At 40.0% G+C, this 25,616-nt stretch overlaps 1 protein-coding gene, 1 long non-coding RNA gene and 2 pseudogenes across 3 annotated transcripts; 2 read left to right on the top strand and 2 right to left on the bottom strand.

The window, feature by feature from the left end:
- Positions 1-1,740: 1,740 nt before the first annotated feature.
- LOC114476363 (S-adenosylmethionine synthase-like) lies at positions 1,741-10,995 on the bottom strand (annotated as a pseudogene).
- Positions 10,996-12,057: 1,062 nt separating this feature from the next.
- LOC114476379 (uncharacterized) lies at positions 12,058-24,959 on the top strand. The gene is made up of 2 exons (XR_003675579.1): positions 12,058-12,449; positions 24,442-24,959. It is a non-coding gene; the product is annotated as an uncharacterized LOC114476379 (long non-coding RNA).
- On the bottom strand, positions 12,569-21,038 carry LOC114476364 (S-adenosylmethionine synthase-like; annotated as a pseudogene).
- LOC114476374 (transmembrane protein 150A-like) lies at positions 21,370-24,959 on the top strand. 2 transcript variants are annotated; one of them, XM_028467801.1, is made up of 4 exons: positions 21,370-21,595; positions 21,766-21,835; positions 22,139-22,375; positions 23,994-24,959. In XM_028467801.1, the coding sequence occupies exons 2-4, from the start codon at positions 21,814-21,816 to the stop codon at positions 24,227-24,229; spliced, it is 495 nt and encodes a 164-aa protein (XP_028323602.1). In that variant the 5' UTR covers positions 21,370-21,595; positions 21,766-21,813; the 3' UTR covers positions 24,230-24,959. The 2 variants fall into 2 exon arrangements, with proteins under 2 accessions (XP_028323602.1, XP_028323603.1); XM_028467802.1 differs by lacking the exon at positions 21,766-21,835 and having other exon boundaries at positions 21,371-21,595.
- Positions 24,960-25,616: the final 657 nt, after the last annotated feature.

Genomic DNA, 25,616 nt, shown 5'->3' with positions numbered 1-25,616 from the left:
TGGGCTGACCATTCAATTTGAGCGGACCCAGGGTACGGGCACGGCGGAGCACCTCAACGAAGTCCTGGTCATAATGAAGCTTCGCTATGATGGCTCGCGGCTTCCCTCCTGGGCGTTTAGGAACAAGGCTTCTATGCGAGCGATCAATCATGACTTCCTTGCTCATTTTAAGGACCTCTCTCAATAGTTTTGACACAGCCGCGGTGGTACTGGTATCTGGGCCTTCCTCGACTCCGCTTATGCGTATGTTGGACCTCCGCATTCTGCTTTCCGTATCCTCACACTTTGCTCTCAAATCGATCAGCTCTTTTTTGAGCTCAGATACCGTAGATTGCAGAGTCACTACTTCATCACTCCAGGTGGAGAGGCCGCTTTCAATGTCCTTCACCGTGGCTTTCACCTCATCCACCTGTTTGCATGTAGCTTCCCTGCAGCTAGTGATTTCGTCCCTTACTGATTGCAATTCAGTCTTAATGGCGCCGAAGTCCTCCGCGAGCGCTCTCCTGAGTTCTTCTTTTATCACAGATGAGATGTCTTCTTCGATAGACAGAATAACTTGAGATTTCAAGTCTGCGATGATATTCTGCTCCTCGTCGGTGCTTTGTTCCTCGGCTTCAGTCAGGCTAGCTGCCTCCTCTGGGTTAGCTGCGGTGGCTTTCGGCCTGGTTAGCTTAGCGTTAGCTCCGGAGTATTTGTATTTTCGTAAGCTAGACGCCATGTCGAACAGAAATTTGTGGGCAAAGCGTCACCCTACACTCTTAACTTCCTTCTGATGTAAATGATATACGCATGTAGGTCGAAGAAATAATAGTTTGTGACACTTTTAGCATTGATTAGCGGGAGGCTCCACAGACACGACCTACTCCATTGCTGGCCCACTAGCGCCCCCCACTGTTTGATTTTGATTCAGTCATTTAAACACCGAGTGTTTTGTTTTTCCTTTGGTTTTTAGTTTTAGACATCCTGTGTGTTATCTTTGTTTCCCTTTAGTCTTTTCTATCTCTGCACTCAGGTTAATGTTAGATCTTTCTTGTCGTCTGTTAGTAGCTTTGGTCAATGTTATGTAATGCTTGTTTAAGATTCTGTAAAACATCCACCAATTTTTTTTTCTCTAACTTGAGAGAATTCCTGTCCCTCACACAGTCATGGTTGAATATTTACAAGAACGATGATCCCAAAATCAGTAGATCATTACCATATAATTTAAACGTGTAAACCTCCTCCCACCCTGAGCCGAACAACAAACTCTCCCTGTGCCTTATATAAATATATCCTTTTGTCAATGAAAACCAAAGAGGTTTTATGTTGTAAAATCTATTTTGCTGAAAAAAGTCTTCTGATTGTATACATTTATGCCTTCAATAAATAAAAAAACTGACAAGAGTTGCATCTTGGCTTGATGTCGCAGCAAAGAGATTGATTTTTGAAAATGGTTTATTTACATTGTTTGGTTTCACAGATTTGTGGTGCAAGCTGACAAACAAAAATTCTATGAACTTAAATTTCACATTGAGCATGAACTTGCAAGAAAGGGGCAGACCAAAAAAAAAGTGATCCGGGGATGTTAGCGTTGGCATCAACGTAGGGCAGCACAGGTTTTAAACAATGCCAAATCGTTAAGACTTTAGTGGTCCACAAAGACTGTGGTGGGTTATCTATGGTAAAGAAAAGCAGAGATGAACAATTAAGTCCAAATTAAGACTAAATCACTCTCAAACATGCACAGCAGAAGGCCCTACAGGTAGAAAAATGAGAAAGGTTGGAAAAAACAAACCAGCAGGTGAACAATCACACATTAACATCCCACTGCATCCTAATGACCCGTCTCTACAAACAGTACAAACAGCTTCCTGTGGCACACACACACACACCCTACAAAATAACATTTTGCTTCATACAAAGATCTAAGGTCATTTCCTGAGCTGTTTTAGACTGGTTGTCATTAGCACCTTTAAAGAAAAAACTAAATAAAAATAAAAACACACTGAGGTTAAGGTACAACAAACAGGTCACTGTGGTGTGGTGTTGCACACAGATCTACAGGATGCCTTTATTCTCAAATGTTTGTGGCTGAAATGATTGTACCTAAGTTTAAAAAAAAAAACAATATGAGTGTTTATGTGCTGGAAAGTTAAGACCTGTTTCTCAGATGTCTTTGACACTGACTCCCTTCTCACCAAAAGAATGTCCCACTACTCGTCACTCTGAGACTCACTTAAAGATGTCTTATCTCTCCCTAACTTTAAAAAAAGGTCATCAGTTGAAGAAGCAGGCAGTTGTTGCAGAGGCATCTTGTTGAGTATTCAGAAGACAAGTTTCTTAGGCTGTTCCCAGGAAAATTCTGGTCGGCCAAAGTGTCCATAAGAGGCGGTCTGCTGGTAGATAGGCCTCTTCAGATTCAGCTCCCTGTGAGGGGAAAGCAATCAAGACATCAATTCAACATGAGACTTGTTTCATGTACTGTATTAAGAACGTGTAGGATTTGATATCCGCATTAAAGCAGATCATTTTAGTTTAGGGGCCAAATACGGACCAGTTTGATCTCAAGTGGGCTGCAGATTATAGGCAGGAAAACAAGAAATTTCAACAATAATATGCCCTACTTTGCACTTCTGCCTTTAAAGTATAAAGGCACTGATAACATCCAAGAAATAAGTGAGAGGTCAGGATCTTTGCCTAATTTAATTGATTTTGTGATTAATTTGTGGAATAGTGTAGAGTTATTTTAACACATTGTTTTTAAAAATGATTTCCAACATATAATATAAACATGGGGAAACTGAGTGCTGGCAAATAGTGTAAAGTTTAATTGAAAATGTGTATTTTGAAGGACTGCGATATATACAACCAAATTAGTTCAATATTTTTCTTCCATTTTGACTTTCTCCTGCGGGCCAAATTGGATGCTCTAAAGGGCCGGAATTGGCCCCCAGGCCTTGAGTTTGACACATGTGGCATAAAGGGACGCTGTGTTTATCCAGACAAACCACACATTTCAGCATAGTTGATGTATTTGTATCGTAAAAACGTCCCGAACTATTAGGAAAACAGTTAATGATAGAATAAAAATGTAAACATAGGAATAGCATAGCATGAGCTGTGTGTTGATAATGCAGTTTAGGTTCAGTGAGTCTATAATTGATGAGGACTGTGTGTTTGACTTGTGAACGACTGGCACCCTCTCCTGGGTGTACTCTGCTTTGCACTGTAAATAAACTGGGAGAGGCAGAATCAATCCATGACACTAAATCAAAGTCTCAGTCTACGATCTGCTAACAATGAAACACCCTCAGGTAAAGCTCTCTGTGTACGTATTTATCAACATCACATTCATCCATTGCTGTCATTAATGTCATTTCTAGTTCAATTCTACTTTATTTATATAGCGCAAAATATAAAGTCCATAGTAAGAAAGAAAGAACCCAACAAGATCCAAACGAACAAGTATTTAGTGACAGTGGGAAGAAGAAATCTCCAGCGGAACCAGTTTCAGAGGTGGCAGCCATCCGCTTCGACTGGTTGGGGTTAGTGAACAGAAACAGAATAGGATAGAAGGATAGACCACACGAGTGTCCCAGAAAAGTTGAGCCATGAACCATTGATCAGTCCATCCGAGTGTCCCAGACTAGTTGTTTTCTATTAATCATTAAAAGCTATTTCATATTACTTTTGGAGTAAAACCAAGCAGCCAGAATGATGCATCGCTTCATATTAAAGTGTTTGACCTGACGATGACTCCCGGCCTCAGATCAAAGTTCTTGTTGACAATGTGGAGCAGTTCGGACTCTGTTTTCTGTGAGGACCCGTAGGTAAACAAGGAGATAGACAGAGGGTGGACCACGCCGATAGCATAGGACACCTGTAACACATGTACCCAGTGGAATACATGAATGTGAACTTTAACCAGGACCTGTTTGGGGGAACCTGGGTTAGCTCACCTGGACCAGAACTCTCCTGCACAGTTTGGCTTTAACCAGAGACTTGGCCACCCAGCGAGCAGCGTACGCAGCAGATCGATCCACTTTTGAAAAGTCTTTACCGGAGAAAGCTCCGCCTCCATGAGCTCCCATCCTCCGTAGGTGTCTACAATGATCTTCCTACCAGTCACACCAGCATCGCCCTGTTGAGTGAAATACAAAATAATTATATTTTAGAATTTCCTTCCAAAATATTTGCTGCTAAATATCTTTTTAAAATGAGTTTTCACCTGTGGTCCTCAAATAACAAAGCGACCACTTGGTTGGAGATGGTAGACGGTTTTGTCGTCCAAATATTTGGCCGGAACCACAGCTTTGATGACCTGATGAAACAGTTGAGGCTTTGCATTGCTCAGAGTTTGGTTAAGGCTGTTAGTGAAGCTGTACCTTCTCCTTCAGGACCCTCTGCTGCTCCTCCAGAGAGATGAAGTCATCGTGTTGGACTGAGATCACGATGGTGTGAACCCTTTTGGGGATCACGGCTCCGTCCTTCTGTTCGTAGTGAACCGTCACCTGAAGGCAGAAGCATGCCATTTATTCTCTTTTGCAAGAAGATTAAATATAATATTTGCATTTTACTGTCTCTGAGTGAAACAAACAGGCATCCTGATTAGGTCTGATTTTGTCTAAGAGATACATCGGAGGAATTATTACAAGTGTAAAAGAGACTAAAAAAAGAAAGGGAATAGAAAAAGGAACACCCCGGTTCCATTGCTACAGATCTTATGTATTTTTATTTTGTTTTTCAATTGTTATCATTGTTTTGTTTTTATTTTTATAAAAAAATTCGTCCCTTAAAAACACGTTCACAGTTGTCTCAAATGTTGGGATTTTGGTGCCGACATCTGGAGAGCGCGAACCAAAAACCCTGATTATCCTTTCTGGATCACCTGTGTTTTTGAATCAGGACGCAGCCAGTGGATGTGTCCGTCGCGCCTGAGCTCAGCCATCTTTGAGTTGAGTTTGTGAGCTAACATGATGGTGAGAGGCATGCACTCCTCCGTCTCATCTGTGGCGTAGCCGAACATCAAACCCTGCAGAGGAGATACAAAGTTAGACGACACCCTGTGTTTGACAGAGCCTGCATTTTTTATTTACAGGGGTTTTCTTTGGGTTCTCTGCCGACTGATCCCCCACAGCCCAAAAACATACACGTTAGGTTGATTGGAGCCCATAAATTGGCTCTCGGCGTGAATGGGTGTGTGACACCAGGTCTGTCTGTCTCTATATGTTAGCCCAGGGGTGTCAAACTCATTTTAGTTCAGGGGCTAAATACAGATACAGATTTTAGGTGGAAAAAGAGCAAACTCAACATTAATGTCCCCTGGTTTGCATTTCCTCATATAAATTATAACGTTTGTTTTTATATCAGTCTCCACTTTGGGAATTTTCGTGGAATAATTTGAGGAAAATTTGCCAGATTTTGGAAAAACTGAGAGTTCTTTCAACAATTTGAGATTGAAAATGACTGCCGTCGTGTGATATAAGAACTGGAAAACTGAGCTCTGCAGATATTGTGGAATTGAATTGAATGTTTGTATTTGAAGGGGCTTAAATATCTACAGCTGAATTAGTCGGTAATTTACAAAATGTTTCATGTTTTTTCTATCATTTTTACTTTCTCGAGCGGGACGAATTTGATGAGCTAAGGGGGCTGTATTTGGCCCCCGGGCCTTGAGTTTGACACGTGTGTTAGTCAAATGTCTGTGAACCTGTACAGGAAGCACTATTGACACGAGGTAGAGCAGAGATGAACCTGATCTCCAGCTCCGATGTCCTCCTCCGTCCTGTCAATGTGGACACCCTGGGCGATGTCTGGACTCTGCTGCTCTAGAGCCACCAGCACGTTACATGTCTTATAGTCAAAACCTGAAGACAGGCAACAAAGGAGAGAGAGCTGAGTAGAAATAGTGTGTGCTAGCTTGATTTACGTCACCTTTAGAAGTTGTATTCTTACCTTTGTCGGAGTTGTCATAGCCGATGTGTTTAATGGTGTCCCTCACCACCCTCTGGTAGTCCACGTTAGCACGGGACGTGATTTCTCCACAAAGCAACACCATGCCGGTCTTACACACTGTCTCTGTTTACAAAAACATACCCGAGCCTCTTATCAGATATGACGATTGAATCGAGATTTAACAAAAGTTGGGCCAAATGTCATTCAAATAGCTGCTTCTCTTGCCTGCTCGTCGTATGACTTAAAGCACAAGTTTAAAATGTGGGAGACAACTTGAGACAGTTTAAGACATGAATTAGCTCTTCTGTCCCTCTTCCTTCATGTTAAGATGGAATGATTTCATGTGGATTCCCATTGGCTCACCACAGGCCACTTTGGCATCAGGATCCTGCTTTAGGTGAGCGTCCAACACAGCATCACTGATCTGGTCACAAATCTTGTCTGTGGGAACAAAACACGCAGAGACATTAATAATTTAGATATTTACAGAATACATTAGCATGTGGAAGATAAATTAAAGTGTTCAATTAAAATACCGACTTGCCAGTACAACATGGCCCACCTCCGGCTCTGCATGGCCCTGCTGGCCTTCGTGGCTCTGGTGCTCAGTATCCTTTCCAGCTGTTGACAGATGTCAGTCTTCGAGGCTTCGAGTAGATGAATGTTACATGTAGCCATCTTTGCTTCCTTTATTCAATGTCGCACTCAGTCATGTAGCTGCATGACAAATATTTTACCGATATTCAAGACAATGAAAAGATACTGTGCATGGATAAGAGAGTATTACGCTCTGTTCAGACTGCAAAGTATCAACATTAAAATATTGGTTGGCCCTGAAAATCTGTGAATAGTTTGAATATTTTCAAACCACGCTTGGCTTTTGCCGAGACTGTATTAAAAAAAACATGCAACTATTGACTGGTGGACCTGCTTTGACTTTAACCATTGAGTAGCAGGCAGACAATAACAGTTGGATGTTCACTATTTCTCTAATTCTTTTTCTCATTTTGGGAAATTGAGAACTGCTCATGCTCGTTGTTCTGTGACTGATCAGTGAGTAGCTGGCAAACAAGTGTAGAATTAACGAGTTGTAGTGGTAAGGTTAGGGCTGGGCGATATGGCCTTTTATAAATACCGCGATATTTTTAGGCCATGTCACGATACACGATATATATCTCGATATTTTGCATTACCCTTGAATTAACACTTTGATGCACAAAATCACACCAGTATGATGATTCTATATGTCTACATTAAAACATTCTTGATCATACTGCATTAATATATGCCAATTTTAAACTTTCATGCAAAAAAGGGGATATCACAACTAAGTCAAAGTTGACATAACTGTATTTATTAAACAGTGAGTGGCTCAAACATAAAATTGTCAACAGAAAGTGCACATTCTGTGCAAAATTGTCACAGAGACATTTCAAAACAAGACAATAGTGCAGGATGCAACTCACATGGCATTTCAAAACACAAAATTAAAGTGCACTTTTTGTACATAACGCCACTACAATATTTTAAAACAAATAGTGCCCTTTTGTGCATGTTGTCATTAAGATGACATTTCAAAAAAAAAAAAAAAGTCCGCGAGTTTAACGGTATGGTCATTTTCAACACCGCACAGACTACAAGCTGCGATATATCGAGTATATTCGATATATCGCCCAGCTCTAGGTAAGGTTTGTTAAGACGAGACAATCTATAAAAGCTGGTAAATAAAAATACAACGTACAGTAAGAGGTAGGGGTGTGCTACCACAATGGATCTTACGATACGATTTGCATGTCACGATACGATATATCCCAATACTAAACAATACAATATATATTGATATCAATAATTACAAATTTCACCTTTACAAGTACAAAATGGTATGAAATACTATTTATTTATTTATTTATTTTAAACTTGCAAAAACAAGTAAATGCTAACTAACTGTAATTCAAGCACCAGTATCAAAAACAAGTAGGATGTTTATCAAACTGTCATACAACCACATACATCTATAAAAGTGCTAAGTATGTTTTATGAAAATCTTTTAAGCTAAAATGCATTGAGGAGTGACGTAGTTTAACAAGGTCTGATGTGGTTCATTCACACAGTGACTGGGAGTTTACGTGCTATGCATATGTTAGTGCCATTACATTTATTTAATTTTTTGGTAAAAAACATGATTTAAAAAAATCGATTTCAACATTTTTTTGAATTGACACGATAATTGTGTGGTAAAATATTGCGATATATCACCGAATCCATTTTTCTGACACCCTTAGTAAGAGGAATCATCAGATGATGATAACTCTTAATTTTCTCCTAGATAGTAAAAAGTTCCTCCTCCTTCTGACTTATAGATTATATAAACACAATGGGCCTCTGTGTTTATTATGACTGGTTTAATAACAAGCATCAAACACGGCAAACAATGCATGTAGGGACATCAAAGTAGCATAAATAAATGACTGTGGATTAAAAGCGGCACTCTCGGGGCGGTGTTTAGCTCAGCGGGTTGAGCGCCCGCCCCATGTACAGAGGCTATAGTTCCTCACCCGCAGCGGGTCCAGGTTAAAATTCCCGGCCTGGGACCCTTTCCTGCGTGTCATTCCCTACTCTCTCTGACCCCTTTCCTGTCAAGCAACTGTCATATAAAGGCCACTAGAGCCAAAAAAATCCTTTAAAAAAAAAAAAAAAAAAAAAAAAAAGCGGCACCCTGGAGAGCTTCACCCTACAGCACGCCTCTGCCATCTTTGAGTGGGTGTTCTGCATCACAGTCATGCTGTTTTATGGGACGTTTGCTGATGAGTTTGCCGGCATATCCAGAGTCTCCATGGTGATGGTGTCCATGGGAGGAGGACTGAGAGACATTGGGACACAAACCATTGGGGACAATGAACCTACGATCGATCTAAGCAACCAATAAGACGAGTCCACACTGTAGCCTGCTGCCTCACAGCTGCCTTTTTGTATGTTGTTCTAACTCTGGGTTGTGGAGGATTTTAATTTAATTCCTTTGGTTTTTAGTTTTAGACATCCTGTGTGTTATCTTTGTTTCCCTTTAGTCTTTTCTATCTGAGCCGAACAACAAACTCTCCCTGTGCCTTATATAAATATATCCTTTTGTCAATGAAAACCAAAGAGGTTTTATGTTGTAAAATTATGTTGTAAAGTTGCAGCTAATTCAAACCAGAGCTTTGACATTATTGGATTTGGTGTTGAGAGACATCAAACATGTTTTCAGGCCTACAGACAGAAGACTGCATCTTATTTCCATTTCATTTGTTGATGAGGAAGAGTTGAGAGTAGTTGTGTTGTTTCATCTTAAGTTCTGAGTTTGGAATGAGAAAAGCAGACTGAACTACGCCATTTAAAAAAAAATAAAAAAATTTTTTTCACTTTATAGCATGTGCCAAACTTCAGTTTGTGTCTGATTCTTTCACACACACACACAGGCCTTTGTCATTTAACACTAATTCTTGAGCTGTGATCGTGTTAATATCTGACAAAGAAAAGCAATAATAATTCTGAACTGTTCATGTGTGGAACAGCAGTCATCGCTGAGACACTGCTCACATTTACAGAAAGTCAGCGCTGTGTTAACAGACTTTGATTCTTATAAAAAGGGCTACATCTACCACTGCTGGCTCATGGTTGGTTTGCCATTGTTGGAGCAGAGCTTTACTGTCTGAAAGGAGGTTAATGTTCTACTGAGGTGGAGTACAGCTACTCACTGACAACCTACTGCTTCTCTCTGCTGGCCAATCGGCTCCATGCAGCGCTTTTTGCTCAAATCAGATCTGGGCCTGTTTTTGTCTAATCATTTCAAAATAATAAAGTCCTTTAGTGGCAGTTTCAGACCAAACCATTCTTGTTTTTCATTCCCCTGGATTTTCTTTTCAGTTTGAAGAATTGCATGTATTGTTACCAAGACAATGATGCTGCTTATGCAGAAATGGTTTACCTGGTAGATATTTGTTCACTGTTTGATTTTAAAACACTCGTTTATTTCTAAATTGTCAGTAGACTTGATACCCTGACAGTTTTTAATTTCTGCAATGGTTTGGTTGGCAGTTCTCTGCCGAAGCTGTTGAGCCAAAAGCCTACCCGCCTTCTCCCCATGTTCATATGAAAAACTATGTGATTTGTAAAGGAGATGTTCAGCTTATTTAGTATATAAAAGGTTGTATTCGGTCTGTAGTTGTAATCTCTGTTTATATAAAGTGGGGGTAGATGATTTACTGTATGCTGCATCAAGTTCAACAATTTGATCGGCTAGTTCAGTGAGGCGCGCTGTTAAAGTGCGTCTCTGCTTAGCACAGAATGAAATTATTTGGCCCCTCAAATATGCCTTGAGTGACTCCCAGACCGTTGAGTGAGAAAAGGAAAGCTATGTCAACCTTGAGTTTATGTAAATGAGCAAGAACTTTGTTACGTTTCACTGGATGGTTCATTGATTTGACATCCCAGCTCACAAAATTAACATTACAGCCACTGTTCGAACCAGCCATTCACCGTATACTGCAAAGTGAGAAAGTTATTCAACAATAAGAAATGAAAATTGTAAAACATGGTATAAATAAAAAAAAAAAAAAAAAAAAAAAAAAAAACCATAAGTTTAAGAAAAACTACATTAACTGAAAATAAACCTGTCTGGCAAATTCCCAACCCTCGTACATTTAGTACAACTCTGTCATCCTGAACGTGATGACCACAGAACCTCTTCCACATAAATCCACACATATAGTGCTTGTTTGGTGCCATAAACCAGAACGGAGCAGGCTCCCGCTAAATATAAATCACCTACTGTTAACTGTAAGAGTGAGAACAAATATAACACATTAGGAATAGCAAAATGTCACTTTATGGTCCAGAAATATGATGAAAATCAATGTCCACTTTGCAGAAAAAGTTGAGAATATTACCTCGATTGGTCAGAATTCAGAATACACAAACATGGGCTGGTGAAATCCTCTTATGGACCACTGGTCCCCAGCGTCACGTTCGGAGCCTCTTTAAGCACGCGCCTCTTTATGTATTCCACGGCAGCTGTGGCGTCCACAAACTCCTTTTCCACTCCATTGTGCGTAATGCGGAGTCGCGCTGGGAAAACGATGCCGTACCGGACCCCTGGTTGATCACGGAGAAGTCTCCGGGCTTCCGTGAAGGCGGCACGAGCCCGTGCGACGGTCGGGGTGAAGTCGGGGAAGATGGCGATGGGCTGACCATTCAATTTGAGCGGACCCAGGGTACGGGCACGGCGGAGCACCTCAACGAAGTCCTGGTCATAATGAAGCTTCGCTATGATGGCTCGCGGCTTCCCTCCTGGGCGTTTAGGAACAAGGCTTCTATGCGAGCGATTAATCATGACTTCCTTGCTCATTTTAAGGACCTCTCTCAATAGTTTTGACACAGCCGCGGTGGTACTGGTATCTGGGCCTTCCTCGACTCCGCTTATGCGTATGTTGGACCTCCGCATTCTGCTTTCCGTATCCTCACACTTTGCTCTCAAATCGATCAGCTCTTTTTTGAGCTCAGATACCGTAGATTGCAGAGTCACTACTTCATCACTCCAGGTGGAGAGGCCGCTTTCAATGTCCTTCACCGTGGCTTTCACCTCATCCACCTGTTTGCATGTAGCTTCCCTGCAGCTAGTGATTTCGTCCCTTACTGATTGCAATTCAGTCTTAATGGCGCCGAAGTCCTCTACGAGCGCTCTCCTGAGTTCTTCTTTCATCACAGATGAGATGTCTTCTTTGATAGACAGAATAACTTGAGATTTCAAGTCTGCGATGATATTCTGCTCCTCGTCGGTGCTTTGTTCCTCGGCTTCAGTCAGGCTAGCTGCCTCCTCTGGGTTAGCTGCGGTGGCTTTCGGCCTGGTTAGCTTAGCGTTAGCTCCGGAGTATTTGTATTTTCGTAAGCTAGACGCCATGTCGAACAGAAATTTGTGGGCAAAGCGTCACCCTACACTCTTAACTTCCTTCTGATGTAAATGATATACGCATGTAGGTCGAAGAAATAATAGTTTGTGACAATTTTAGCATTGATTAGCGGGAGCCTCCACAGACACGACCTACTCCATTGCTGGCCCACTAGCGCCCCCCCACTGTTTGATTTTGATTCAGTCATTTAAACACCGAGTGTTTTGTTTTTCCTTTGGTTTTTAGTTTTAGACATCCTGTGTGTTATCTTTGTTTCCCTTTAGTCTTTTCTATCTCTGCACTCAGGTTAATGTTAGATCTTTCTTGTCGTCTGTTAGTAGCTTTGGTCAATGTTATGTAATGCTTGTTTAAGATTCTGTAAAACATCCACCAATTTTTTTTTCTCTAACTTGGGAGAATTCCTGTCCCTCACTCAGTCATGGTTGAATATTTACAAGAACGATGATCCCAAAATCAGTAGATCATTACCATATAATTTAAACGTGTAAACCTCCTCCCACCCTGAGCCGAACAACAAACTCTCCCTGTGCCTTATATAAATATATCCTTTTGTCAATGAAAACCAAAGAGGTTTTATGTTGTAAAATCTATTTTGCTGAAAAAAGTCTTCTGATTGTATACATTTATGCCTTCAATAAATAAAAAAACTGACAAGAGTTGCATCTTGGCTTGATGTCGCAGCAAAGAGATTGATTTTTGAAAATGGTTTATTTACATTGTTTGGTTTCACAGATTTGTGGTGCAAGCTGACAAACAAAAATTCTATGAACTTAAATTTCACATTGAGCATGAACTTGCAAGAAAGGGGCAGACCAAAAAAAAAGTGATCCGGGGATGTTAGCGTTGGCATCAACGTAGGGCAGCACAGGTTTTAAACAATGCCAAATCGTTAAGACTTTAGTGGTCCACAAAAGACTGTGGTGGGTTATCTATGGTAAAGAAAAGCAGAGATGAACAATTAAGTCCAAATTAAGACTAAATCACTCTCAAACATGCACAGCAGAAGGCCTACAGGTAGAAAAATGAGAAAGGTTGGAAAAAACAAACCAGCAGGTGAACAATCACACATTAACATCCCACTGCATCCTAATGACCCGTCTCTACAAACAGTACAAACAGCTTCCTGTGGCACACACACACACACCCTACAAAATAACATTTTGCTTCACACAAAGATCTAAGGTCATTTCCTGAGCTGTTTTAGACTGGTTGTCATTAGCACCTTTAAAGAAAAAACTAAATAAAAATAAAAACACACTGAGGTTAAGGTACAACAAACAGGTCACTGTGGTGTGGTGTTGCACACAGATCTACAGGATGCCTTTATTCTCAAATGTTTGTGGCTGAAATGATTGTACCTAAGTTTAAAAAAAAACAATATGAGTGTTTATGTGCTGGAAAGTTAAGACCTGTTTCTCAGATGTCTTTGACACTGACTCCCTTCTCACCAAAAGAATGTCCCACTACTCGTCACTCTGAGACTCACTTAAAGATGTCTTATCTCTCCCTAACTTTAAAAAAAGGTCATCAGTTGAAGAAGCAGGCAGTTGTTGCAGAGGCATCTTGTTGAGTATTCAGAAGACAAGTTTCTTAGGCTGTTCCCAGGAAAATTCTGGTCGGCCAAAGTGTCCATAAGAGGCGGTCTGCTGGTAGATAGGCCTCTTCAGATTCAGCTCCCTGTGAGGGGAAAGCAATCAAGACATCAATTCAACATGAGACTTGTTTCATGTACTGTATTAAGAACGTGTAGGATTTGATATCCGCATTAAAGCAGATCATTTTAGTTTAGGGGCCAAATACGGACCAGTTTGATCTCAAGTGGGCTGCAGATTATAGGCAGGAAAACAAGAAATTTCAACAATAATATGCCCTACTTTGCACTTCTGCCTTTAAAGTATAAAGGCACTGATAACATCCAAGAAATAAGTGAGAGGTCAGGATCTTTGCCTAATTTAATTGATTTTGTGATTAATTTGTGGAAATTTTGTGGAATAGTGTAGAGTTATTTTAACACATTGTTTTTAAAAATGATTTCCAACATATAATATAAACATGGGGAAACTGAGTGCTGGCAAATAGTGTAAAGTTTAATTGAAAATGTGTATTTTGAAGGACTGCGATATATACAACCAAATTAGTTCAATATTTTTCTTCCATTTTGACTTTCTCCTGCGGGCCAAATTGGATGCTCTAAAGGGCCGGAATTGGCCCCCAGGCCTTGAGTTTGACACATGTGGCATAAAGGGACGCTGTGTTTATCCAGACAAACCACACATTTCAGCATAGTTGATGTATTTGTATCGTAAAAACGTCCCAAACTATTAGGAAAACAGTTAATGATAGAACAAAAATGTAAACATAGGAATAGCATAGCATGAGCTGTGTGTTGATAATGCAGTTTTGGTTCAGTGAGTCTATAATTGATGAGGACTGTGTGCTTGACTTGTGAACGACTGGCACCCTCTCCTGGGTGTACTCTGCTTTGCACTGTAAATAAACTGGGAGAGGCAGAATCAATCCATGACACTAAATCAAAGTCTCAGTCTACGATCTGCTAACAATGAAACACCCTCAGGTAAAGCTCTCTGTGTACGTATTTATCAACATCACATTCATCCATTGCTGTCATTAATGTCATTTCTAGTTCAATTCTACTTTATTTATATAGCGCAAAATATAAAGTCCATAGTAAGAAAGAAAGAACCCAACAAGATCCAAACGAACAAGTATTTAGTGACAGTGGGAAGAAGAAATCTCCAGCGGAACCAGTTTCAGAGGTGGCAGCCATCCGCTTCGACTGGTTGGGGTTAGTGAACAGAAACAGAATAGGATAGAAGGATAGACCACACGAGTGTCCCAGAAAAGTTGAGCCATGAACCATTGATCAGTCCATCCGAGTGTCCCAGACTAGTTGTTTTCTATGAATCATTAAAAGCTATTTCATATTACTTTTGGAGTAAAACCAAGCAGCCAGAATGATGCATCGCTTCATATTAAAGTGTTTGACCTGACGATGACTCCCGGCCTCAGATCAAAGTTCTTGTTGACAATGTGGAGCAGTTCGGACTCTGTTTTCTGTGAGGACCCGTAGGTAAACAAGGAGATAGACAGAGGGTGGGCCACGCCGATAGCATAGGACACCTGTAACACATGTACCCAGTGGAATACATGAATGTGAACTTTAACCAGGACCTGTTTGGGGGAACCTGGGTTAGCTCACCTGGACCAGAACTCTCCTGCACAGTTTGGCTTTAACCAGAGACTTGGCCACCCAGCGAGCAGCGTACGCAGCAGATCGATCCACTTTTGAAAAGTCTTTACCGGAGAAAGCTCCGCCTCCATGAGCTCCCCATCCTCCGTAGGTGTCTACAATGATCTTCCTACCAGTCACACCAGCATCGCCCTGTTGAGTGAAATACAAAATAATTATATTTTAGAATTTCCTTCCAAAATATTTGCTGCTAAATATCTTTTTAAAATGAGTTTTCACCTGTGGTCCTCAAATAACAAAGCGACCACTTGGTTGGAGATGGTAGACGGTTTTGTCGTCCAAATATTTGGCCGGAACCACAGCTTTGATGACCTGATGAAAACAGTTGAGGCTTTGCATTGCTCAGAGTTTGGTTAAGGCTGTTAGTGAAGCTGTACCTTCTCCTTCAGGACCCTCTGCTGCTCCTCCAGAGAGATGAAGTCATCGTGTTGGACTGAGATCACGATGGTGTGAACCCTTTTGGGGATCACGGCTCCGTCCTTCTGTTCGTAGTGAACCGTCACCTGAAGGCAGAAGCATGCCATTTATTCTCTTTTGCAAGAAGATTAAATATAATATTTGCATTTTACTGTCTCTGAGTGAAACAAACAGGCATCCTGATTAGGTCTGATTTTGTCTAAGAGATACATCGGAGGAATTATTACAAGTGTAAAAGAGACTAAAAGAAAGAAAGGGAATAGAAAAAGGAACACCCCGGTTCCATTGCTACAGATCTTATGTATTTTTATTTTGTTTTTCAATTGTTATCATTGTTTTGTTTTTATTTTTATAAAAAAATTCGTTCCTTAAAAACACGTTCACAGTTGTCTCAAATGTTGGGATTTTGGTGCTGACATCTGGAGAGCGCGAACCAAAAACCCTGATTATCCTTTCTGGATCACCTGTGTTTTTGAATCAGGACGCAGCCAGTGGATGTGTCCGTCGCGCCTGAGCTCAGCCATCTTTGAGTTGAGTTTGTGAGCTAACATGATGGTGAGAGGCATGCACTCCTCCGTCTCATCTGTGGCGTAGCCGAACATCAAACCCTGCAGAGGAGATACAAAGTTAGACGACACCCTGTGTTTGACAGAGCCTGCATTTTTTATTTACAGGGGTTTTCTTTGGGTTGTCTGCCGACTGATCCCCCACAGCCCAAAAACATACACGTTAGGTTGATTGGAGCCCATAAATTGGCTCTCGGCGTGAATGGGTGTGTGACACCAGGTCTGTCTGTCTCTATATGTTAGCCCAGGGGTGTCAAACTCATTTTAGTTCAGGGGCTAAATACAGATACAGATTTTAGGTGGAAAAAGAGCAAACTCAACATTAATGTCCCCTGGTTTGCATTTCCTCATATAAATTATAACGTTTGTTTTTATATCAGTCTCCACTTTGGGAATTTTCGTGGAATAATTTGAGGAAAATTTGCCAGATTTTGGAAAAACTGAGAGTTCTTTCAACAATTTGAGATTGAAAATGACTGCCGTCGTGTGATATAAGAACTGGAAAACTGAGCTCTGCAGATATTGTGGAATTGAATTGAATGTTTGTATTTGAAGGGGCTTAAATATCTACAGCTGAATTAGTCGGTAATTTACAAAATGTTTCATGTTTTTTCTATCATTTTTACTTTCTCGAGCGGGACGAATTTGATGCTCTAAGGGGGCTGTATTTGGCCCCCGGGCCTTGAGTTTGACACGTGTGTTAGTCAAATGTCTGTGAACCTGTACAGGAAGCACTATTGACACGAGGTAGAGCAGAGATGAACCTGATCTCCAGCTCCGATGTCCTCCTCCGTCCTGTCAATGTGGACACCCTGGGCGATGTCTGGACTCTGCTGCTCTAGAGCCACCAGCACGTTACACGTCTTATAGTCAAAACCTGAAGACAGGCAACAAAGGAGCGAGAGCTGAGTAGAAATAGTGTGTGCTAGCTTGATTTACGTCACCTTTAGAAGTTGTATTCTTACCTTTGTCGGAGTTGTCATAGCCGATGTGTTTAATGGTGTCCCTCACCACCCTCTGGTAGTCCACGTTAGCACGGGACGTGATTTCTCCACAAAGCAACACCATGCCGGTCTTACACACTGTCTCTGTTTACAAAAACAAGCCATGCAGGTGAAATCAGACTGATTAAACATTTAATCCTCAACTCTGATCCTCATAAAATGTGCCCCTCCTCCAACACTACACTAATTCAGTTCAACCATCCTCTAAAAACACACACAAATAATCCAAACTCTAAAATGAGATCATACTGCATGCACAACTGTGTATTTTCCAAAATAAAAGTTAATGTTTAGATTAAATCAGTAGTCAGTTTGATTACCTCTTGGAAAAAAAAGAAAAAAAAAAAAAAACCAGCATTGGTTTCCTATTTAAATATAGATCTATTGAAATCAGATCATATTTGTTGCATATGTATAGTTTTTTATTTGCAATTACTCATTTCAACCATCAAATAAATGCATTTTCTATAATGGTTTTTCTTTCTGAAGTGGTAAATTAAATATAGATCAGAAAGCTTAGTGGGTGAAATTGTGAGGATTTAAAAAAAAAAAATTTTTTTTAAATGGCTGGATGGATTATAACAGAATTTTACGTAGCTCACTGAACCTGTTATAATCTGCTAATGCATCTGTTGTACTAGTGCACCACAGAAACCCAGCCACAGTATATTATTATAATGTGCAAAAGAATGCACCATTACCAGTATCTACCTATAAAAGCAAGAAAGTTCTGTATGCTTGTGCATTTGTTGAGCAAATACCTCCCTGGCGCGGTCTCTGTTCGACCTGAAACAATGGCTTCCAAATACCCAGAGTGTGTGCATCTGTTATTTTGGAGTAATTTGGCCATTTCAAAATGTTTATTTTAATGTTTGTTTGACAGTTTGTTTGGAAGTTATGAAATACAAAAAATACACAAAATGACAACAGAAATGCACAAAAATGACACCAAAAAAGATACAAAAATACACAAAATGGCTCCAAAATTACACTACAAAGGCAACAATAAACAATAATTATACAAAAAAAAAACGCACAAAAAGAACAACAGAAAGATACAAAAATACACATAAAAACATACATTACAGAAAAAATATAAAAATTAAAAACAACAAACATTCATCATGCACATGTCCCATGGAATTAAACCAGGGAAATTTTTACTTTGCACCCACAAATAAACCCCTTTAAAACACTACAGAGTATGTACACCTCTTTGTACAAACACATTCATTTGGCAATATTTGACAACTCTACTTATGCCCCTCCCACTATATGAATACATACTTCTGACGGGCACTGTACTAGAGCTTAGAACATATAAAAGATCCAAAGAAAAGCTCAAAATAAGATCATAAACACACAATCTGAGCACAAAAGTGTTCCACCCTATTGCTATTTCTTGTTTTGTTTTTGTTGTTAATACTGATAAATACATACACCTACATATTTGGACAGTGACACAAATTCTGGTTTAGCAGCTCTGTACATCATTAATAATGGTTTTGACACCTTCACAATGCAGATTGAGGGATCTGCTTTAATCATTTGGATGCAAGGTGTGACCACTGTGTGTGAATGGTGTGAGAATTGGGATACATTTTTTACGTTTTGGAAATACATCAGAATGGAAAGAAAGATATCAAAATAAGATAACACTGAAGCTGGAGAACACAGGTTTGACAGGTATGACTTCATGTTGGGCAATTTAAACAAGCCACTGGTGTTATGGAGTCATTGGTTACAATGCTATCTGGCGACTGACTAGAATTAATTGAAATGTTATTTACCATTGATTAACATTTTTAACAACAATTTTATTTAACATTGAGATACGTTTAGTGCCCTGAACACATTTTATACTAAAGCAGTGGAAACACAAGTTTATATTAAGTGAAATAAAATTAAATAAATAAAAATCACAATATTGAGCGGCCTGCTAGATAACGGTTTCTGACTGACTCAGTCGAAAATAATACAAAATGCAATTAATGTATGTACCTGTAAAACAACGACAGCAACACTGTCTCATTTAAATAGAAAACCACCGATGACACGCGCAAACATGAACCTAACCGGAAGTTACTCCCAATGAAACATGATTACAGGTTTATTCGAAACACTGGCTAACCCTAGTAGCCTATGATGCTATGTGGTGTCTCTACAATACATAACCCAACGCAATGGAATAGAAAATAACTGCTACGCATTCATTGTCACCACTTCTCACACACACAAAGGTATATGAATGAACAAAGTCATTAATGTCATCAATACAACTTACTACCGTCAGTTCATTTTAAAGTTACAAGCTAACACCTATGCTAGCACTCCACTAAAAACTGCAAGGGCACAAATAATGTCAGAAAATGCTCAGTTATTCGGGCCGCAGCTTGAAGTGTATATATTATTGATATGTACCATTATTAAGACGTACCTGCTGTGTTTCCTTTGACTGATTCAAATGTGTGACCTCTCAATATCACTGTACCGCTAGGTGGACCGATGACTCGTTCAATGACTCCACAAAGTATCGGAAATTCTCATTCCTTCACCTTGAAACGCTATAATCTCTAAACCACATCATAATACACACACAAAAGCTTTTTTACGCCAAAAAATTGTGAATTAGTAAAGTCATAGTTATGAATGAGCATGGTCATCATTACGAGATAAAAAGTCATCATGATGATTTAGTGAAGTCATAATTATAAGATAAGATGTAAATATTATGAGATAGAAAGTCATAATTACGAGATACGAGCATTCTACCGACACACACTGTTACCATTCTTATTTACACTTTGAATGATAATTCATTCAAAACACATATTGTGGCTGTTTATTCAGTTCTTAGAATTCAACACTTGGTACATAGTTTTGAAAATAGTAGCAGTACATAAAAACGTCTTTATTACAAAAATGATCCCGTCACATTTGGAAATTTACATCGAAATTGTTCTCTTTCTAATCCCATGGATATGATTTTCATTTTGGGCAGGGCATCCTCCGGCAGTCATCATAGTATCCATTAGGTACAAATTCAGAGAGAACGTGCAAATTAAAATCTAAAAGAGGCAAATCTAATTTTTAATTTTTTTTTTTTTTTTTAAAAAGCACCAACTAAGTGAAAATGATGTAATGTAAGCGAGATGTTTTTTTTTAGGAAAACAGAAACGCCGTGTTTTTTTTTTTTTAAAGCGCATGACAGTCTGTCTGTTTGGAAACTAGACCTTTCTGAAGCGTCCTTGAACGCAGCACTCTGGGCGGTGTCGGTGTGAGTCAATGGAAAAACCGCGTTGTGCGTGGGAGGCAAACAGCACGTGATTGGTTCAAACACACACTAACCTTACTTAACAATAGCTTTAAATATGGCAAAAGGTGGTAAACAGAGGACACTAGCACACAGCTAATACAATTTGTTGGGGAAACTTGTTTATGAACACTTGGAGTCTGTTGTCTGTGTAATTTGTCTCTGACCTTAAAAGGGAGAACAGATTTTACATTTGTCTCGAACTGTCTCATTATAGCAATCCCATAACATTGTGGAATTAATCACCTAATGAAAGGTAGCACAGTTCTAGACTGTAGTGGGTTCGATACAAGAAAACGATATGGCTTAGTCAGCTTCGTGTTCTGGTGAATTTATTGTGCAGGTCCGCCCAAAAGTGCAAACAAAAAAAAATGACTTTGCCAAAACCAGATCCACGTGCACTTCTTTCTATAATAATTACAATATTTACAATATTTACAACCTGCTTCGTCCTTGCCAAGAATTGGTACCTTCCATGTACTCAGCTCCCCCTTCAAGCACTCACTGCCATCTGTCTTCTTCTTCTTCTTCTTCTTCTTCTAATGGTTTCCGGCAGGCTGTACACTAAAAGAAGCGTAATGCTGCCCTCTTCTGTTCACTTAGAGTCACTCCATTTTAGATTCTCAAATAGAGGTTGGTAGATTGGAGATACCTCACGACTGCCTTATCTATTAAAATCGAACTGCCATCTGTCATGTTGAAGGCCCTTTATATAGCCTGAGGCCCCGCCCCAACACAATGAAAATAAAGAAAACCAACAGTCTCACTACACACAGAAACGAAATCACAAGATAAGTATTTTTAGCAAACTACAAAAAGAACTAACCACAATAATCTATTTACTAATGACTCAAAAATTCCCCAAAAGAGAAAATAAAACAATTCTGCATTGAAACCGTAAAGTCACCTGACATCCCGTGACGTCACTCATGCGCGCCCTGCATATGACGCAATATAATGCGGAAGACGTATTCACTCAGGTTGGCTGGGTAAGTTGTATGACTGAGTGGCGTATACCGGTGAAATGTTTGCAACTTGGAGAAACTATGGATGGGAAAGTAGTTGAGCAGCGGCCAAGTGTGCACCCATGGCGGCTGCGGTGGCGGTGACACGAACCCTGAGGACCGTGGTAAACGGATGAAGCGGTAAGGAAAAGCTGGTCTGAGTGAGTGTAAATGTATATGTGTGCATTATCGTCGTGGCGGCTCCCCCTTCACTAACTGACGGGCTACTCCGTCACATAGACTTTGATTTAAAATTCAATTTGCGATTAATCAATCTATAAAGCAAGGAATCTCTGTCTGTGTGTCTGTAGCTCAAACATCTCTGCAGTTCAGGGGCAGACAGAGCTGAGACTTTCAACATGGCTGCTGCTTGGTTCAATGGTGTGCAACGTCAGATTTTTTTTTTTTTGAAGCCCCACCCCCATGCCTCGCTGTAGAGCTAGGACACCTCTTAAAAGCAGTGCTAAGGGGTGTCGACGGACTCAGTGACAGTCCTAGGTCTCCACAGTGACGATGTCATCCCTATGTTCCAGTCTCCAGTGATGTTGTCATCAGTTAGATTATTGGAACATTGGTCCTACCTCTACAGTGACGACGACCCCCATCAAACAACCTCATTGACAACTGTGTGTGTTTCTGATGTTTAGAAATAGTTACACTTTGCTTTTTCCTCTCCTACAACAGGTGGACAATGCCAAAGTTCTCCACTATGTCGGAGCAGGCATTGCCTTTCCCACCTCCATGCTGTTTGTATGGCTGCAGACACTGCTGACCTACAGACTGGCCAGAGTGGAGTCAGAAAAAGAAAAAAGGATAAAAGGGAAAAAAAGGAAAAAAATGCTGACCCACCGACTTGCCAGTACATCATGGCTCACCTCCGGCTCTGCATGGCCCTGCTGGCCTTCGTGGCTCTGGTGCTCAGTATCCTTTCCAGCTGTTGACAGATGTCAGTCTTCGAGGCTTCGAGTAGATGAATGTTACATGTAGCCATCTTTGCTTCCTTTATTCAATGTCGCACTCAGTCATGTAGCTGCATGACAAATATTTTACCGATATTCAAGACAATGAAAAGATACTGTGCATGGTTAAGAGAGTATTACGCTCTGTTCAGACTGCAAAGTATCAACATTAAAATATTGGTTGGCCCTGAAAATCTGTGAATAGTTTGAATATTTTCAAACCACGCTTGGCTTTTGCCGAGACTGTATTAAAAAAAACATGCAACTATTGACTGGTGGACCTGCTTTGACTTTAACTATTGAGTAGCAGGCAGACAATAACAGTTGGATGTTCACTATTTCTCTAATTCTTTTTCTCATTTTGGGAAATTGAGGACTGCTCATGCTCGTTGTTCTGTGACTGATCAGTGAGTAGCTGGCAAACAAGTGTAGAATTAACAAGTTGTAGTGGTAAGGTTTGTTAAGACGAGACAATCTATAAAAGCTGGTAAATAAAAATACAACGTACAGTAAGAGGTAGGGGTGTGCTACCACAATGGATCTTACGATATGATTTGCATGTCACGATACGATATATCCCAATACTAAACAATACAATATATATTGATATCAATAATTACAAATTTCACCTTTACAAGTACAAAATGGTATGAAATACTATTTATTTATTTTTTTTAAACTTGCAAAAACAAGTAAATGCTAACTAACTGTAATTCAAGCACCAGTATCAAAAACAAGTAGGATGTTTATCAAACTGTCATACAACCACATACATCTATAAAAGTGCTAAGTATGTTTTATGAAAATCTTTTAAGCTAAAATGCATTGAGGAGTGACGTAGTTTAACAAGGTCTGATGTGGTTCATTCACACACAGTGACTGGGAGTTTACATGCTATGCATATGTTAGTGCCATTACATTTATTTATTTTTTTGGTAAAAAACATGATTTAAAAAAATCGATTTCAACATTTTTTTGAATTGACACCAACCAACCAAAGGAGAATCACCCTTCCCAAAGAAACAACTAGTCCATACTGTGCCACAGGAAGCCAAACAGCTTCCTGTGGCACACACACACACACCCTACAAAATAACATTTTGCTTCACACAAAGATCTAAGGTCATTTCCTGAGCTGTTTTAGACTGGTTGTCATTAGCACCTTTAAAGAAAAAACTAAATAAAATCAAAAACACACTGAGGTTAAGGTACAACAAACAGGTCACTGTGGTGTGGTGTTGCACACAGATCTACAGGATGCCTTTATTCTCAAATGTTTGTGGCTGAAATGATTGTACCTAAGTTTAAAAAAAATAAATTTGTATTAGTGTGTATTTGGAGGGGCTGAGATATTTACAACTGAATCATTTTGTCTCTCTCTGACCCCCTTCCTGTCAAGCAACTGTCATATAAAGGCCACTAGAGCCAAAAAAAATCCTTTAAAAAAAAAAAAAAAAAAAAAAGCGGCACTCTTTTAATCCACAAAGTTTGAACTCACGCCTGATATTGAAACATGTAGCAGAAACAAACTGTCCAGGTTTTCGTCCATTTGCAGATTTTTCCTTCACCACGTTTTCCAGACATTGCTTTCTTCTTGCTGGAGAGCTTAGCCCTACAGCTCGCCTTTGCCATCGTTGAGTGGGTGTTCTGCATCATAGTCATGGTGTTTTATGCGACGTTTGCCTTCGAGTTTTCCGGCATATCCAGAGTCTCCATGGTGATGGTGTCCATGGGAGAAGGACTGAGAGACATTGAGATGCAACCATTGAGGACAAAGAATCCTAAGAACGATCCAAGCAACAAACCAGACAACTAGTCCATACTGTAGCCTGCTGCCTCACAGCTGCCTTTTTGTATTCTTTTCTAACTCTGGGTTGTGGAGGATTTTAATTTAATTCCTTTGGTTTTTAGTTTTAGACATCCTGTGTGTTATCTTTGTTTCCCTTTAGTCTTTTCTATCTGAGCCGAACAACAAACTCTCCCTGTGCCTTATATAAATATATCCTTTTGTCAATGAAAACCAAAGAGGTTTTATGTTGTAAAATCTGTTTTGCTAAAAAAAAGTCTTCTGATTGTACAGCTGAGAGGCAAAGAGCAGAGGGTCTGTTAGCGTTACAATACATTCAAAGAAGTCGTTTGAAACAGCTTGAGAATCTTCGAGAACTTCTCTATTGTGTTTTACAAACTGATAAAAGCACCACAAACTGTTTTGGTTTTGGTGAAGGAGTGTTTAGTGGAGTGATGGAAACATACGGAGAAGTGTGAGAAAATGACACGGAGCGGTTTTAAAAGTGATTTTATGTTTAGTTACCCCCTTGAAGAGGCACAAGGTACGTTTAAAATGTTTGATAATGCTGCATCAATGTTTGGTGTGTCCAGAGTTGTACTTTTGTTGGGTTCTGTGATGTTTGTTTGAACTTATGCACGTGTAGGATTTTATGCAGAGATGTAAGAGCTTAGCGTTTAGCTTATACTTTGTTTTTATATATTTCAGCTCTTACGGTGAATTTGAAGTTTCCTGACAATAAACCTGTTTCATCAGTAAAGTCTCAACCTTCATTCGGGGGGGTATGCTACAGTAAGAGCTTACCTCCAAGAAGAGTGAGAGCTGGTCGTGGAGAGAAGCACGCGCTAAGCTAAAGTGCTTCACCTCGTGCTTCAACGAGCTGTCAGCAACCTCAAGGAACGGCACGGCTACGGCGCGGAGCAGCGAGTTGGAGCAACGAACTAAGGATAAGGTGACAAGCAATCGCTCTCAAAATCGAAGGTATGGATGAACAACTGGAGGAGTCGCAATGTGAAATTGATGAAGCAGCAATTGAAACATTACCTAGGCGATCAGAACGGCCTAGTGTGCCCACCGAGAAAATGTTTCTATTTCAAAAGGATGAACAGACTAAGAGAGAGAGAAAGTTGGAAACTATATATGAACATTGGAAAGGCCAGGTCAGAGTATACAGAGAAGACTTGAAAAGCGATCTCTCAGAATCACGTTTAGCAGACATGGCCGATGACATTGAAAGGACAGTAAATGACATGATGAAAGTATACAATGATTTAAGAGAGCGTCATGCACCATCCCATGTCATAAGGCGCAAAATGGACTCTTGTGAATCAGTGACAAAGGACATTATGAAAATAATTTTTGAGCGCTTAGCAGCAATCGATGAGTATGATGGAGAAAAGGAAAGACAGCGGCTCCA

Source organism: Gouania willdenowi, chromosome 15 (genome assembly GCF_900634775.1).
Source record: "Gouania willdenowi chromosome 15, fGouWil2.1, whole genome shotgun sequence".
Lineage (NCBI taxonomy): Eukaryota > Metazoa > Chordata > Actinopteri > Blenniiformes > Gobiesocidae > Gouania > Gouania willdenowi.
Note: the sequence above shows the minus strand (reverse complement) of the source record. Positions and strands in the feature narration are given on the sequence as shown.